This window comes from Vidua macroura, chromosome 2 (genome assembly GCF_024509145.1).
Source record: "Vidua macroura isolate BioBank_ID:100142 chromosome 2, ASM2450914v1, whole genome shotgun sequence".
NCBI classification, from domain to species: domain Eukaryota; kingdom Metazoa; phylum Chordata; class Aves; order Passeriformes; family Viduidae; genus Vidua; species Vidua macroura.
The window spans coordinates 113436685-113454899 of record NC_071572.1 but is presented as its reverse complement, the minus strand read 5'-3'; the positions used below and the strand labels follow the sequence as shown (position 1 = coordinate 113454899).

Below are 18215 nucleotides of genomic sequence, written 5' to 3'. Positions count from 1 at the left end.
AATTGGTGGGAGGAACTGTACAAGGAAGACCTGGGACCACTTGATTTTTTTAGCTGTTTAGGAAGCTGCTAATTTATTCAGAGGTTATGTTCAGCATGTGTTAATTGTACTCCTGTCATTGAAGTGAAAGACAAGCTATGAAATTGTTCTTTTAATCTCACTCTTCCTGGATTTAAAGATAGTAAAACTTTGCTTTGTTTTAGTGGAAGCAACAAAACCTAATAAAACAATATCCATTCTAATCCTGTAACATCAGGGACTTAAAATTTTCGAAGTGAAGGCTGTGCCTTTAATGTACCTCACTTCTAGATTTGCTTCATGTCAGAAGATGCATTGTTACAGAAGACAGCTCCTTTATTTTGTTTACTTCTGTCCTTAAAGTTTAGGGAATACTAATGCAGACAGCACTCAATGCAATGTTAAATCCCCAGTTAAATATATATCTGTTCATTACTTGCTTTTTGGATTTTAGCAGTTCTGATTCCAAAATGACTGGGGTAAAAATTTTAGATTTTATGTGAAAGCAACCTGTACTGAGAAATGCTTTGAAATATTTCTGTGAACATTGTTTTTCATTTACTGATTTGTGACCCATTGAAAACTGACCTGCAGTCATCCAAGAGGATGTTTGGTAGGGGCTCTAAATAACTTCTAGGTGACTTCAAGATCAAAGGAAAGTTGTGATTTCCATACAAACTGAATTATTAAATGTGTAAGGAGAATTCAGGGAGACACACATCCTTTACAGGCCCTACATACACAGGGAAACATCAAGGGAAACAAGTTTTGAGATTCCTCTCACTGCACAACTCCAGATTTGCTGGGAGTTTTGGCCTTTGGCTGTGTGAACAGGGAAATATGTAATTAATTTCAGGTTGGTGTGGAAGTCCATTTAAATAAATCATATGCAAGTGCTTTTCTAGGTCATAACAGTATAAAGTACTTTTTAAATGCTTCTATAGATGAAGGATAGTCAAGTGTTTTGATAGTCTCAGGGCTTTTCTTAATATGTAGGTCTTAGTGCATTTCACCCCTAGAGATAAATATTTCTATCAATAGATATTTTACATCGATATTTTGTCATCAGTGGAATAAAAATCCAAATGTCATTGCATTCCTTCCTCAGTTATATATCCCAAACATGTTGATACCAATGTTCAATCTCAGTGGGGTGGGCTGAAGGTTTGCCTTTTGCAGGCTCAGTAAAAGGTCCCCCTGATCTCTGCTGTGGCACGAAGGAAAGGTGATCATTTCTTGTGAAGTGCTGCTGAATACTTTGATTTTCTGGGATGTGATGACACTCATAAACCTGAATATTCAATCAGTTATTTCTCTATCCACTTCTCTGGGATGAGTGAGTTCCTTGAATATTCTCTGTACAGGCACTGTGAGTTACTCAACAGATATTTTATCTGTTTAAGGGGAGTTTGGAGAAGTTTGCAGTGGACGTCTGAAGACACCAGGAAAAAGAGAGATCCCTGTTGCCATTAAAACTCTGAAGGGTGGCTATATGGACAGGCAGAGGAGAGATTTCCTGAGGGAGGCGAGTATTATGGGACAATTTGATCACCCAAATATCATTCGCCTTGAAGGAGTCGTTACAAAAAGTAAGTCACTAATCCCTTTCCTTAATTGTTTTATGCTGTATGCTGGCTTTCCCATTCTGTCTCATTTAGTATTGGAATTAAGCATTATTTCCTTGTTCAGTATGGGTTACAGTTCTCAGAAATCTTCCAAGTCATTGACAGTCAATACTGCAAAATTTGGGATCATAATAGGAAATGCATAGCCTGTCTGTTTTCAATGTGAAATGTTTCTTTTTCATTTTTTAATATCAATTACCTTCATTCAAGAGAAGTCTTTACAGGTTCTTATGAAATAGAATGGAGAGTTTGTGGAGAAAACCACAAATGTAACTGAGCTGACTATGAAGCCAAGTCATCTTGTAAAATATCTTATTTCTGCAAAATTGCTCATTATTTATTTGATTGAGATTTACTGATTTGGGTACCAGAAGAGATGAATTTCCTGTTTTGAAGAAATAAAAAGTAAATTCTTTGTAGCTTGTTGTATACTGAAAATGATTGACTAAAATTACAGAATAATCTTTGAAATGTTTTACTTCTTATAATTGTTGCAGCTGCCAACAGAGATCCCTTACCTCTGAAATTCAGCAGGTTTAGTGGTGTTATGGACTTTTCTGAAAGGCTGAAACATCTAGCTGTCACTTAACTATTAAGAAGTCTAATTAATGTGCATATAATTTCCTCAATGGCAACTTCTTGCAGTAAAAAAATCTCATGGTACATTCTTTCCAAAATTAATCACTGTCTTAACCAAGCCATGTTGTTTGCTCATTTGCAGAACTTATATTTTTCTTTTAAAGGGAAGTGTGTTTATAATGCAGTGCCCTCCTACCATCACAGTAAAAACAACAAATGTGTTATGAATATTTCCTGTTTTCGCTTCATTACAACATCCAAAGCTATGTTTGGAAAATTAAGATCAAAGAGGAAAGTTTAGCTCCTGAGCTTGTGTTGTTGGAATGGAATTTCAGTAGATTTGTGGAATGACATGACCATGTTCAAATCTGTCTCTCTGTTGTTCTAAATGAAGATGATATTTTTCTTTCCTCATGAGTATTGCAAGGATAAATTTATTGGTTTTTAGGTATGTTTAGTTAGTAGACTAACAAAACCCATTGCATTGCAGGAAAGACACAGCTTAGTCTCTCCACTGCTCTCCTGTCAGTAACAGCTCTGTGGCAACAAACAGGAACACAAGTAAATGCTGGCTGAGCAGCACTGGAGATCTTGTCAAGAGATGTAAATGTGTAGGAACTTAAGTGAATTTAGCTCTTGCTTCACACTGAGCATATCAGCAATTAAATTCCACCAGTGTTCACCAGCAGGGGTGGTTTATGAATCAGTATCACAGGTCTGGTTGGGATCCACATGGTGGATCTTGTAGGGTGTGTCTCATCTGGAAAAGGCAAAATGTTGTGGTTTAGGAGCATTATTTAAATCCATTTAAATGGTGCACAGGGAGTACAGTATAATAATGTCCTTGGCAATGGCATGATTGTTTAATCTTTACATTTAAGAAGAAGTAAAGAAGAAGTTTTCTTTCTGTAATGCCTCATCATCAATCTAGAGAGAAATCAAAGTGGCATTCAGAAAAGAGAAACAAACAGATAAATCAGTGCTCCAATATTAGAGTATTAGGTGTTGTACAGGAAAGATTATAGAGAACTATAAGCCAAAAATTCATCATTAGCAGTTCTGCTTTTCATCAAGGAGTCAACAAACTTCATTAAGGTTTTGTAATGTTTGTTTGAAGGTAGTATAAAAATAGTGGGTGTTACTGTTATAGTCACACTGTTGTCTAAAAATATGCATCTGTCAGATATAAAATAATTAGTGGAACTTTGAAAGAAAATGTTTTGGTATCAGGCAGGATTAAAAAAAAATAAAACAGTTATGCAGCCATAATTATAGAATGAAAATAGGCTATGTGAATTATGAGCAGAGTTCACCCCAAGCACAGAAAGTGCAAGTCACATAAATTGTAAAGGACAGGGTTGTGCAGCACTGCTCTGCCACAGGGAAGGAGCCTGAAGCAGGCTGAGCCATGGACACATGCACCCTGCTTCCCATTTTGTCTTTAGGGCGTTGCCTTGCATTTATACTGCCCCATCTGGGGTATTTAGAGAATAATATGATTTCAGCTTGGAGGAGAGCAGTTGCCTTGCCAAAGTACTAAGTCTAGGATCACAGAATCCAAATTTCATATTACTGAAAGGTGTGCTCTAAAAGTCAGACAAAACTTTGTCCTAGCCAAATTATTTATGCATTGATAGCATTAATAAAAGGTGTTTTGTTCTAAGACCTTGATTAATAACAACAGAAACTATTTATCTAATGTGCATTGCAGTTCCACTAAGCTATAAAGGCACATCAGATGCAGTAAATTTGATTAATAGATGTGTACTGCTGTTCTTAGCACATGCTTTCCTCTGTGTAACCATTAGTCATTAACTTCTAGTTCTTGCTGATAGATCTTGCATCAGTTTGTAAGCAGTGCCTTCCATTACAGTGTCATTGACTATTGAACAAAAAAGAAAAAGGATTTGGTTGTAATAAGCAGAAGTGCTGTACCAGGTCAATAGCTATTGACTGGGGCAATAACAAATTTGCCTGCTCACTGCAAACGAGAGCTTTTATCTGGTGCTACCAGCTAAGCAAATGTTAACTTTTAAATTATACTGTTTTCAAAATTGCTGTGGAACATGTACAGTAGGGGAGGAAAGAAATGCTAAACTTAGCCTGCTCAAAAGTAGCTCTGAAACAGAGTTTTAATTCCCTTTTCTCATGGCTTCATCTCTCATTTGCCCTAGCTGCAATCCCTAATCACAGAGAGCAGTAAGCAGAACAGTTGCTGTAGCACAAGCTTTCTGTTAGCAGGGAGTTCATTTCAAGGGCAATTTGCTGGGCCAAGGCAAACACACCATGGCACAGAATCTGGTTCCACTTGTGTTGCTAACCAGAAGTCACAGGGGAAACTTTATTCTTGTTTGGTTTTGTTACAGCAACACCATTCCTTGCATGGTTTGCCATAAAAGACTGCTTGAATGCCTCACAAATTTATCATAGATGCTTGGGCACTTGATAAAATCATCCATGTTTCCTTTCAAGCCATGTTAGCACAGTGATAATTTTGGGTGCTCTTTTGGGTGTGCCAGGGCATGCTCAGGTGAGTTTTATGTCTGTGGCCAAGCTGCTGCTATTTCATAAACAGGTATAAGAACAATAATTTCCTTCTCCAGTGCATACACATGCGACCAACACTGAAAGCTGGGCTCTAGAGGAGTAAGATGTATCTTCATTTCTACATCACGTTGAAGAGTTTCCATGGAAAGTCTATAAATTAAATTAAAGCTATGCCTAAAAAAAAAATCAGGCTGTGTAACTATATCTACAAAAGGGTCCCTGACTATTGTAACTGTACTGGAAGAAATCCAGACTGGAATCTTTAGTTAGTTTTGCTTGGCAGCGCCTTACACAATAGTTTAAAGCAAAACCTAATCAGTACTATGTAAAAAAATACAGTACTATGTAAAAAAATCAGTACTATGTAAAAAATATCAATGCATGCAAGGGCTTTATTACATTCATAATCTGAATGTAAATAACCTAAATACCCTAAATAACTTCCAATTCTTGGAAATTAGTTCTGAGGAATTGTTCCCATTCCAAATTTTGACTGCTGAAGGATTTGTACCGATCACGTGTACAAGAGGAATCTTTTTAAGGCATTCATTTTCTTTGACAGCATTATGTACATTTGTATTTTCCAGAAGGATTTTCAAAATAGTCCCTTCACAAAAGGAGGATAAATGAAGACAGCACCCAGACCTCTGGTTCTGTGTAAACTCACATCCTCAGACACTGAGCCTGGCTTTGGAATGACACTTATGACTCCCTTGTTGTCTCCTCACTGTTTTGATTTCATGGCTTTCAAATTGTAAAGAGTATTGCAGTTCTGAAATCTTCAGGCACACATTTGCAGGTCAAATTTAAAGTTTTAATCATTGACTTCCTTTTTAAATTACTGTGTATAACCCATTCAGTGCAACAAAAGCCCTAAAATCAGTACACCTTACCTTGTCCATGAGGGAGGCAAAGCAGCAACATGATCCTCTTTCTCTGGAATTTACCATATATAATATCTGACCATTTTTTTTTTTTAATTTTTTTTTTCCTTTTTTTTTTTAAACAAAAGTTCAGGACATAATGAATTCTTTTTTCAGCCAAGACACTGTGCTCTAGGCCTTTAAGCCTTTATGGTAATGAATTTACTGTTGCCCTTTTCTCTCACCTGTTAAATGACATTCATGATCCATTTCAGAAGGTGACATATTTTGTAGTACATGTGTTTATTGTACACATAATGTTGTATATTTCGTTGCTACACAAAAGGATTGAGTCACTTTTGTGGCAATATTGACAATATTCTTACCTTGGTCATGGATGGTGAAATTGTACTCCCAGGAAGCATGATTCTGCAAAGTTTTAAATGTTGTTTATGGAAAATCCACTGGGGTGGTGAGAGTGTTTGTGTGTCATATTAGCCAGTGGAACCTTACTTGGCATTGAGCATAAAGCTGAATTTTTCTGATAAAATATTATTGTAGTTGTGCACATAATGATAGACAAAACAGCAGGATCTCATCTGTGTTATAAATTGTTCAGAAAGTGGAGCTGTAAATTTTAATTTGGCTCACTGCCTTTATTTTCCTTTGTATCCTTATTCATAGATAAATATTGCAACACATTACTGAATCCAGAGTTGGCATGGCCATCAAATTAACACAAAACCCACAGCCACCACCTGCATTGTTAGCCAAATTTATGAGCTCAGTTTATTGAAGTATCATCCAAAATACAGAGCTGAAAGTCAGAGCTGTGCACATAACACAGACAACATTAAGTAAGTGTAGCCTTCTTGCAAAATAGGTTACCCTTCCTGACTGGTACTGGAAGAAATGTAATTAATGTTGATAGTCCTGAGCTATTTTTACACATGCATGCATCCATGTGGACATTTCAAATTACACATGCAAACCACCATGCACCCATGTGTTGGAGGTTGCTGGCAAAAGTTAAGAATCCACAATACTCAGTTCTCCTGAATGACATATACTTAGAAGAAATTAGCTTTTAACCCTCTGGAAAAATTTACATTTGTCTTTCATGCTTTACATTCTGAGAATTTTGGTCCAAAAATCAAGGGGCCATTTTGGTTTCCTGCAGTTCAAATCAGGCACATTTCTGTGTTCTGCTTTTCCCTTTTTGCAGTTAGCAAGCCATACATCTTGACTGTCAATTCTGCTGCTGCATCTTTCACAGGATGATAAGCAGTGAAGAAAAAGCACATTGTCAAACAGTCAAGCAGTAACACCCTGTTAACAGCAGCTTAATCTGACCAGGGTACACTATCAAACATAACTAAATTCCATAATTCTGCTTTCATAGGTTACAGCTGAGAAACAGGATTTCAGATTCTTCAGGGTCCTTTGCCTTCAGATGTCTGTGTTCAGACACACACAGGACCTGACTTTCAAAGATATTCAGATGCCTTGACGTGAAATGTGGTTCTAGTAGAAAAATATGTGACTAAAATGATTCCTGCTAACAGCTGTAAAAAGATAAAGTCCTGTAGATAAGATATGGCCTGGCTATTTCTTTTTCCTTTTCTTTTGAAGGGAATGCATGGTCATAATTTTTCATAATTAGAGTCGTTATTAACCAGAAATTATTGCTTTTCCATCTAAAATATCTGAATACAATATGCAATTTCTTCATTTACCATGAAAGTAAAGAAGAATATGGTAGAATAAGTTAAAGGGCCAGATATTTAGAGTGTGCAGGAGATATATGAAGGGTTGGGGCTTTTTTAACAACAGCAACCAGAAGATCAATGAATATCAGGGAGAGACAAGATTGCACTGTGCTGACAGATTTGCTGCACAACATGGCTGATCTGTTGCCTGTGCAGGAAAACCATAAAAGCAACGATGAGAGCAATTATAAATGACAATGGCAATTGCAGCTGACAGCCAGAGGAGTGAGGGGGTTAAAGAGTGTATAGAAAGCAATCAATAATCCCAATTCACAAGTTGTATTTGGCTGATTTATTTTGATAAGTTCAGATTCATTTGTTCTTCTGTATAGAGGCAAAAACACACTAGTAAATGGGCATGTGATTGAGCATGGGGAAAGGCTGGGGAGAACTCTGCATGCATAGGGCATAGTTCAAGTTGGTTTACCCCATTCCAGGCAGAGCATCCTGCTACATCTTCCACTGGCAAGCAGGAAATAACTGTTTTAAAATGTGAACTGTGTTACTCATCTTCAAATGTGTGTGGTTTTTCAATAGTAGCCATTATTGGGTTTTAGTATTATTTATGAATATTTTTGCTTATTATTACCCATAAACCCTCCATGTCTAGTCTCTCCATACAAACCTCTGCTGCAAAAGTTTGCATTGTGATATTTCCTACAGCTTTAAGGCTCACACCCAAATTTCTAATGCAAAGCAAAAAGCTTAAGATATCTTTAACAGCAGATTCATATCAAGAAGTAGTAGTATTGGAAAATGGACTGGTAATTTTCTCATATAAATATCTGATATTGCATTTTATGGAAACATGAGAGTTAGATGTGAGGAAAAGAAACTATTTCACTGACTATAATTATCTTTCTGATTTTAATACATACATAGTTCAGGTTCCAGAAGAATAAGTAACTTAGATGCAAACTGTTTGGGATCCTTTCCAAACTCCTTGTTGGAAATTCAATTTGCACAAAATAATCCTTCATAAATGTTACATTTCTTCAGAGATAAACATAGTGCTTGTAAATCAGGAGAGGATGATAAAACTGCTAAGGGAGACACAATTGAAAGAGAGAAGCAACGTGGGAAAAAAAATAATATGATTTTAAAACATCATAATAGATAGTGTGAAGTTACAGAGTATTCAGTTTAAGTATGTTCTAAATATAAGCACAAAACATTAATGACAATCCTGTAAACACATTTTCAGAAGCAAATCTATTCTACCAGGCATTCTCAAATAGATTCATAACAACATCCATCTGTAAATATTGTCATTTTTCAACTAAACTTTAACAAGGTAATTTCTCCTGAATAAAATTTGAAAGCAAATAAGTTTAGCTGATAATGACTTCATTTCAATATTTTATCTAGAGAAGCATAGTACAGAATTTTTATAATAGTAAAAAACTGAAACAAATCACTGCACTGTTGCTAGAATTCACATAATTGATTACCTTTCTTCCTGAAACAACAGAAACTTGTTAATATCTCCCTAGACTGACAATAATTAATTTACCCACTTTGGAAAATCTCCCCTCTTTCCTTTCTGTTTTTTTCCTCTCCGCTGTAGTTGAGCACATTGTTCAGCACACAAGTGTTTCAGGTAAGACTGGCAATTCACTTCCAGTTTTCAATGAATGCCTTTCTAAGCATTGAAAAAATGTGACTTTGTGGGCTAAGTAAACAAATGCTGCCCAGCATCCATCCTGGCAGAGTCACCCTTGCCAAAACCAGCACAGGGAAGATGAGGTGAAGATGTTTACCACATGGTAAAACCTCTGAACACCAAGTGGTCTTTGAGCTGCAGAGAAAATCCTCTGAATACACTTGATACCAACAAGGAGGTAATTAACAGTTCTCTTTGGTCAGCAGCATTTCTCAAAAAAGAAAGCAGAATTCCTGACCATGTGCCTCAGGCCATCAGAGAGCAAACACAGCTTGTCTTGGTTTACCAGGTGTGGGCTGGGACACCTTCACTGAGCAGTGGCAAAGAGGATTTTCTGTCTAACTTACAGATTTGTAAATCTAAACCAGCATTTAATCCACTTCTAATCAAAGAGTTCATTCCAAGTCACAATTCTGGTAATGACAGCGATTTTCCACTTCTAATCCTGGCATCTTTTATTTGAGGAAGTCAAGTGGTGTTTGTTACAAGGAAGGAAATCCAACCTGTGGGCTTAATTTCATTGATATTACTGCACAGTGAATTTTGAAATGGATGAATGTGAAATAGCAAAAGGAATCCTCAATTTGTACCCTACATTTGTTCAACAGAAAAATCACTCAGCCCCAAGGGGTTTTCTTCAACTGAACACAGTGAGGCTTTTTCAGTGATACTGATTATTGTCTACAAGTGGGGAGTGTGTCTCCTAGCCCTGGTTCATACTGTAGCAGGGAAACAAGGCTAAAAGAGGAGAAAATCAGAGCTTTAGCTGCAGAACTGCAGACTGGACAGCAGGCTGCATGAACACATTTGTCTTCAGATGCCACCATGAAAAGCTATTTCACTCATTAAATTAAACCTTTCTGCTATTTCTAAACATAAAGTACAAAATTAATCCCCAAATCTTTGTTTTTATGGAAATACCATGAAAATGGGCAATTGAAAATTTAAAAAGCCCATGGAACTTCTTAACCATCCCATTCATTCCACCAACATTTCACATGGGAGTTTCCTGTCTTAAAGGACAAAGAGTTCCAAATTATAGGAGTGCTTAGATTTTTCCTTCCAAAATAACAAAAAGTGGGCAATAAAAAGATAATTCAGCTAATTAGTAATAGATTCATAATTCCCTGAAATAATGATGTATACAAAATGAATCACAAAGGTTTTGGCTGATATTACAGGCTTTGTTTTCTTCTATTATGAAAAATGTGATTTTAAAGTATTCTGTTTTCATCTAATAATGAATGCATGATAATGAAATCCAAATGTACAGCAGTACTTGTAGAAGTGTCCTGGGTTTCATAAATCCCTATAAACACATAAAGATTTCAGGTTCTTATTTAGCATTGTGCCAAAGCTATTTTTAAAGCAGGGCCTGAAAATTCTTATTTAGTAGACAGCTTAAGCATACACAGTTTTATTCCATAGAAGCTCAGTATTTCCCTTTCTATTCCATTAAGACTACAATGATTCAACACAGCATTTTTTATGGCTGTTAAAAGCCTTAATCATATTAATGTTGTCACACTAATCTTCCCAGCAACCAGAACTTCACTGTGCATTGACATTTAACACATCACAAAATAAATGCCTGTAGTGTTTGTAGAACTCTTTTCAAGCAATTCCCTCACTCCCCCCCACCCCCCAATCACCAGTTTGTCTAGAAGCAGCAAGGGAAATTAAATGGGATGTTAATATTCTCCCCAAATATTCTGTAACTTACATCAGTTCCTCCTTAGGAACTGAAAGCTTCTTTCAGCATTTGCTTTTTGTCCCAGAGAAGTCGTAAGTAAAGCCAGAAGTTGTTATAATTGGGGTTTTCTAAAACAGTCTCAGTCTGGGTAAATATTCCTGCCTCTGGACTTATTCCCATCTGCCAGTCAAGAAATGAGAGTGCAGGTTTGTAGGGAAGCGTTGTCTTCCACAAGCATCTCAAAGTTAAACTCATCAGGGATGGAGGTCTCAGCTTTGCCTGCCCAGTGTTTGTCTTCTTCATGTTTCCAGAAAGACCCTGTAAATTTAAATCTGGAGCAGAAATTAGAGAATTGATATAGAAAAGCAGGACTTTGAAAATATGTTCCCCAAGAGCTGGGCTAGAAGGGTCTATTCCTCAGAAATGAAGCCAAAGCATAGGAATGCTTCATTATTTTCAAACCAGTAAACTGCAGGAAATTCAGAGTTAAAATCTAACTGAAGAATAAACCTAAAAAAGCATGGAAATAACTAATCCAGACACCAGGAAAAGGCAGTCAAAGGACTCTGTGAGTTCTTGAAAGTTCACTGAGGGGTGACACAATTATTTGTGGGTATGATGTCAACTACTCTGGTGGAATCTGGGGAAACAAAATGGGACCAGCCCTTTGAAAATCTGCTGCTGAACATATGAATATAAATTTCCCTTTGCACAGCAGGTTTGGTTTTGCTGGTTTAGGTACCCTAGAGCAGAATTCAGCCTTCAGGAGTTTCACTGTGTTATTTGCAAGGTAATGGAAATCCTCACATGATTCACTTGGACTTGGTGGCCTCCAGAGCTCCTTTCCAACCTCAGCCATTTTGTGTTCTGTGATTTCAGCAGGGGTTAAGCACAGTAATTTTTGTCAATTTTTGTCATGCTCTAATATTTTGTGATGTCTATTAAAAAATACAATTTAGTGATCTTGAAAATTAGATTTTTCTAAGAGATATGAATTATTTGGGTAAGCATTTAGGCATACCATTCTGTCAGCCTTTGCTTTCATTAAAAAAAAAGCTCTAAAATAAATTAGGAGCATATTCTAAGTCTCTAGATTATTGCATTGAAAAAAAAGTAAAAAGTTTATGTTTTCTTAATGTAGTGAAAACATGATCCAACAAATTCATCAGGGATAAATTTTTTCCCTGCTTCTGATTTTTTTCCATTGCAAGTCAAGCCTTTTGAGTGCTCTAAAAATTGTAATCTGACATCATAATTTCAAAGTTTTATAAAGTCATTCCTTATAAAAACCTTCCATATGTTCCCTCATAAAAGATTATGAAGTAATGTGCCATTCCTGGTGGTCTAGGAAGGATAAATCAATAAAATCATGTGAGGGAAAAGTCGACCATGTTTCAGTACTTTCCATAATGGATATATTTCAAATAATTTTGGAAAAAAAATGCTCTAACCCTGTTTCTAACTTCCCCAAGGAAACACTAGCAACAATAAAAATAAGGTTTTATTTTAGAATGAGAAGTGCTCATAACAGAAGCCAGTCTTCTCTCAGACATTAAGTGATAAAATTGAGTAATTACCCTATGCAGAAGCAGGAAAACTCTCTGCATTCTGTCCTCCAGTATTTGGTTACTAAATGTTCAGCCCACCCTGCCTGAAAATGCAGTTTGGAGTGAAAAGAGCCAGTTTGCTTCCTGCCAAAGTGAATGCAAAAGCTCCTTCCAGCCCTCACTTCCCCAAAGCCTTCATCTGCAGATTCCTGAGAACTTTCTCTTAGCTGGGTTTTAACAATCCCTGCATGGAAAGCATCAAGAGGACTGACTATATAGAAACAAAGAGCAATGGGATTTTTTACATTAAATACACCACAGATGCATTTTTCCTTTTTTTTCCCAAACCAAATCTGTGGGAAAGGAACAATAGCCTAAAGTCTTCTTTTGCTGGAGCCAATAGAGATGGTACTTGCAAAAACAAATAGAAGAAGGCAGTTGTGACTTCTCTAGCACATCTCAGTCCAGGTTGTTAAATTAAGCAGCCAGAGAGCTACTTCTGAATTTGTAGCTTTAGAAGCACAGAAATACACAGCACATGAAATAGTCAATTCCATCTGTATTAAGTATTGAATAAATACTTAATAAATAATAGTAATAAATAAGGAAAAGCAGCAGTGACAAAGAACAGGGTACAGTTTTGTCACTGGCCATGGGATTTGGGCTGGGAGCAGTGGCTGTTCTTCCAGGCTGACCATGCTGTGACCACACAGTGCCAATAAATGGGTGTGAATTAATGTCTGTGCTCTGGAGCTGAGCTAAGAATATGGATTTCCTTTGCCCAGCCACCTTCTCCTGACCTTCTGCTCAGGGGGATAATATCCTACTTAAACCCATGCCACCTTAGGACACCGTACCAATCAAATTCCCTATCAAATTCCACAATTTGTGGGATGATATTCCCCCAGGAACAACAGCAGAAGGTGGAAGGCAGGCTAATTGATTCAGCACTCCCCCACTGCCTCTGAGCTCAGGCACTTAGCTGTAATTATTGTGAAACAGAAGAATTTACATTGAGTTATAAACTGGTATCACAGGGCTCAGAAAGTGGTGGATATTTCATGAACTCTCAGCTATTCTGTGTATTTCTACAGTTCAACACACTTTTCCAACTAATATTGTAACTTACGTGGTTTCCCATGTTAAGGTGACACAATGTTCATAGCATGTAACTGTGGAGCAGGGAGAGGTTGGGGTTTTCTCCTCAATAAATCCATGACTGTAAGCTGCTAAATAACAAAAACATTTGAGGGCACTGAGGAATCATTATTTAATATTCTTGCCTCTTTTTCCCAGTTTAGAATCGTGTAGAAAGATCTTTCCCATCAGTGTGAGTGCAGCCACTGCAAAAAGGAGTGTTAGTTCTTGCAGAAAACAACAGAAGTGGTGGGAAGCACAAGTCTCTGTATGATGTGGGCTGACAGAATGGCATAATTTCTCAAGAAATCTGGTTAATTAGCTGGCTCCAGGGGTCCCTTCCAAAGTTACACATTCTGTGATCCTGCGTCATTCATTAAAATATTTCATCAGTCTTTATACAAACAAGTAAATATTTGAGTAACTTCTAAACTACTGTAAATGCCCAAAGCTCTTATCAAAGCTCTGTCCATCTGGTGGTGATTGATGTGGCTTAACAAGAATTAATTTGCTTTATCTGCAGTGATTATCCCCTTCCCAATATAAAATCACATAATCAAGTCTCAAACCCTTTTCACATTTGTGCACATGATGAAAAAAACACACCTGGGGCTGAAAAAAAAGTTCATCCTGAGGCTGTATTTTAATTCAGAGCCGTGCATGTTTAAAGATGAATGAACTTTTAATCTCTCATTTGTCTGCAGTTTTTTTGTTGATACTGGTCAGGGCTGAATGTCACCAACCTTGTCCTTTTCAGGTGTTTTGGGACGTCTAGAAGAGACTAAATGAGGTCTTGTTCTAGAAACTCTGAGTTCTGCTTAGTCAGAGACATTTCTGAGGTGACAGGAGGCTGGATGGGATTCAGTTGCCTGAAATGACACTCAGTGCCTACTCTTAAATATCCAACTGCTGCTTTGCCTCTTACAGCCACTTTCAGAGTGGAAATCTCCTGCTGATCATGTCATGTCTGCCACTCAGCTGGGAATGTCTCAGATTTTTTAGAGCATCTCAAATGACACAAACCATTTACACTTAAGCAACTGAACCCTGACTTTTGAGTGTGAGAGAAAAGTGATATTTGTATGTATTCTTTTAGTTATTTGCAGCTTATAAAACCTCAATAATTTCAGCCCTCTAGTTCTCTTGGTATTTATAGACTTACTTGCTCTAAAATTCACTGCTCCTTGTTTGGTTTTTTTTTTTTTTTTTTTTTTATTTCTGAATATGTAAGTGAAATAAATTTGGGGTTATCTTAATTTCTTTCTATAACAAAGTAACTTATTGTAAGAGTGTTTAGGACACTGGAGTTATTTGCCATTTAACAGCATTTAAATAGAGGAAAATGTCAATGGTGAAACTGAAGCTGTTTGGCTTTTCTGAAGGTCTGTCTGTACATATGGTGTGTGACTCAGTGGCTGTACTTTATGATTGGTATCATTCATATTTTGAAACAGGAGCAACATTCTATTTGGGAAGTCTTCATATGTTCATTATTTAGCCTTTATGTTTTAAGATGCTGTTTAGTACCAAACATCTTGGAGTTACTGGAACAATTTCCATTTTAAAATTGAATTTTTCTGTATTGTATTCTGTACTGTCTGTCCAGGATCATTTCTGCAAATATTTTAAAGTGAAAGCCATGGAATATGGAAACGCTTTTATAGGAATGCCAAAGACTTCTCTTGAGTGTCCAGAGGGAAAACTTACCTTTAGCCATCAGATATAAAAGTACTGCATCTAGATTACCAATTAAATTAATTATTTTTCCACAGACTGCAGCATGACTAACTAACAAATTTAAAGGACAGATGGACTGAGAGAAAACATTAGAACTCTTGCTTGAAAATAAAAGTAAAAAACTCAAAGCTCTCCTAGGCTACTTTAAATTCAGCAAGTGCACATGTGTTTTGAGGGAAAATCTTCCTCAATGTATTTTTATTAGTGGAAAAAAAATCTCAACTGTTGAAGGCCATTTATTTTTCTCATTTTCTATAAAGATCAAGATGCTTTCTGTCTCTTCAGAGAACAAATATGAAGTACCTGCAAGGTGAGGAAAACAAACTTGCCATTGGCTAACTTTTTGGATGGATGCTTACTTGATGCACTTGTAAAAATACCCAGATTTTTCTGATTGTTTAGATTTATTGCCAGGTGGGAGAATCTTGAGCCTGTGCTTATAAGTTACATGTTCAGAGCTGTCATTTCAGATCCTTCCTTGATGCTGGCACTCACTGAGCACTAACATGAGGAAGTTGAAATGATGTCTGCAGACCTCTGTACATCTGCTGAAAGCTGAAACAGTGAATCAAATGCTAAGGCATCTTTATTTCTCACCACTGCAGTAGATATGTCACAAATACTTGTTTTAAAAGAGGTGGATGAGATAATCATCGTTTCCAGGAATAAAACCATACATGTAGGCAATGAGAAGAATATACAGTTTATTATAGTGAAAGCATAAAATTTGTTGAACTTCTGGTGACAGCAAAGCAGAAGGGGGCCATGTCCATGTTGCCTAAAATCAAAAACTTACAATGATATGAAAAATATATAAAAAAAAGCTAAAAATCTTTAGGCATCACCCATACTCCTGGTTTTTGCCTGTATCAATACATTGACAGGTGTTGGAAGGTTTGACAGAAGCTCTGACTGCTGGAGCTGCCTTGACACAGAATTCAGTATTTTAGCTGCAAATTCTGATTCCCCTTTGCCCCTTGCCTGACGTGACTTTTGTCAGGTGGCTTTAAAACACTGGTGTAAAACAGCTTTGCTGGTATATCCTCACCTCTACTGGTCTGTCATTGATTTGAACACAAAATTGTAACCTCTATGCCTCTATGGTGGAGTCATTTGGAATGCATTATTGGAATGCATTATAATAATCCCACAGGTGCAATTTGCTGTTGAAACACCAAATTTTTCTGTTGCTCCTACAAGTGCTGGAATTTTCCATTTGCAAACTATGCAGAAAACCTTTTTCTGGTTAAAGCTGTGTGTTCTATGACTTGGTTAAAAAGCAAACAAAAGCTTTTAACTGATTTCCATGAGATCTGTTCCCATGAAACCACCGTTAACTCCGCAGAGATTTGGTTGTTCTTTCTTTAAACAGTCAACTTCTTTTGTCAGCCAGAGATCAAGTCGTTTGATTAATGATCATTTTTATTTCTTTGAAAGGATCCTTTCCGACCATTGGGGTGAAGTCTCTTTCGAGATTCCTGAGGGCGGGATTTTTAAATAGCATCCTGGCCTCACATCCAGTGGCAGGGGGTGGATCTTTACCCCCCAGCATTTCCTCTGGTAGGTATTCCAGCCTGTTCCCACACATCAGGTTTTTTTTTTGGTTTTTTTTTTTTTTTTTCCTTCACTCTCTGCCCCATCTCTCCACACATCTCAGGGAAATAAAATACGGTATTTGTCAGACAGGTAGATCAGATGTCTGTTCCAATAAAAAGCCAAACTAAAAGGAAATGGAAAAGACAGTAACTTCTTGGGAACAAGCCATTTTCCTGAACTAATGTATAGGAGAAATTATGAGGGAAACTGCTGTGCAGTTAAGTGGCCAACCTAAATATTGGAAGAGAAGGCCTGGTATCCTCTAAATCATCCATTTCATGAAGCATGTCCATGTGCACCAAAGAAGGAGAACTTTAAACATGCCACTGTAAAATCTCAGAATTTGTGTGACTCTGTGACTCTTCCCTAAAAATTTATATTCCCTTGCTAAAACATGGAAGCAAAACAAATTTGGAAAGGGAAAACTTAATAATTTATTAATTTGGTATTTGAAACCTTTGTGTGGTTTGGTAGCTGCAAGTTTTATCTCATGAAAACTGCCTTTTTTTTTTTTCTTTCTTTTTTTCTTTTTTTTTTTTTTTTTTAATGACTTTTACCATTATTTGAACTCTTATAATTCTCTTTAAATGAGTGAGGACAGATTAGAGGCTACTTGTGTTATCCTTTCTCTTCTGGAGCCATCAAACACCATCTTCCATCAAAAGTAATAAAGGAAGAGTAAATACATATAACTATAGTTAGAACTGAATCAAAGTTCCTTTCCAAACCACATATTTCTGTGTAAAACTGGATCTGTGCATGGGCTAATGTCAGGCTGGTATCTTTTCTGGACATCCTGTGTTATCTGTAGTGTTACTTAAAAGTTAGTCTTGAAAGAGAAAAAAAAAATCTCTTCTGGTAAGAAAAGGGAGAAAATTGGAAAATTGCATAATGTTATTGACTTGCTATACAAAAGAAACTATTGTACTTCTCTGTGCCCCGTTTTACCTACTGCAGTAATTCTAATTACAAGGTGATTCTTACTTTTCTTTTTATTTCAAGTGCTATTATTTTTTTCTTTGCTTTCTTTGAATAGAAGCGTGTCGGCAGCTTTGATGTCTTTTCTTATGACTGTTTGGGTTTCTTTTGTCGACAGTTTGTGAAATACTTTCCATATTTTTTTTCTCCATGGGATATCTCAGAGTGTTTAATAGCCCTTAGGAATTGTGGCAGTCAGCATCACAATGAGGTGGTACCTGTAACTAAACAACTGTTGAGCAGGAAATACTGCAGGCCCCATAAAATTCTGTTTTGAACACAGTGTTATGTAGAGCATCCCACTGATTCTGTTAAATTACAAATGGCCTCAAATTCATGAACTGGCTTCTCAACTACTTCCCTACCTACAAGTTAATTTTGTAAGATCCTCAGGACTGTTGTTTTTCTGAGTACTTGTAAAGCTTTTGATCTTATGGACTTAAAACTCTTAAATGCAGTTTGT

General features: G+C 36.7%; 1 protein-coding gene across 2 annotated transcripts in view; it reads left to right on the top strand.

Moving 5' to 3' along the window:
- Positions 1-18215, top strand: part of EPHA6 (EPH receptor A6) — a 369996-nt gene that overhangs the window by 289071 nt on the left and 62710 nt on the right. The window contains exons 11-12 of one of the 2 annotated variants that reach the window (XM_053970148.1): positions 1422-1607; positions 16616-16738. In XM_053970148.1, the coding sequence (XP_053826123.1) occupies positions 1422-1607; positions 16616-16738 (309 nt within the window). The remainder of the gene's footprint in view (positions 1-1421; positions 1608-16615; positions 16739-18215) is intronic. The other variant, XM_053970149.1, reaches the window with a different exon arrangement.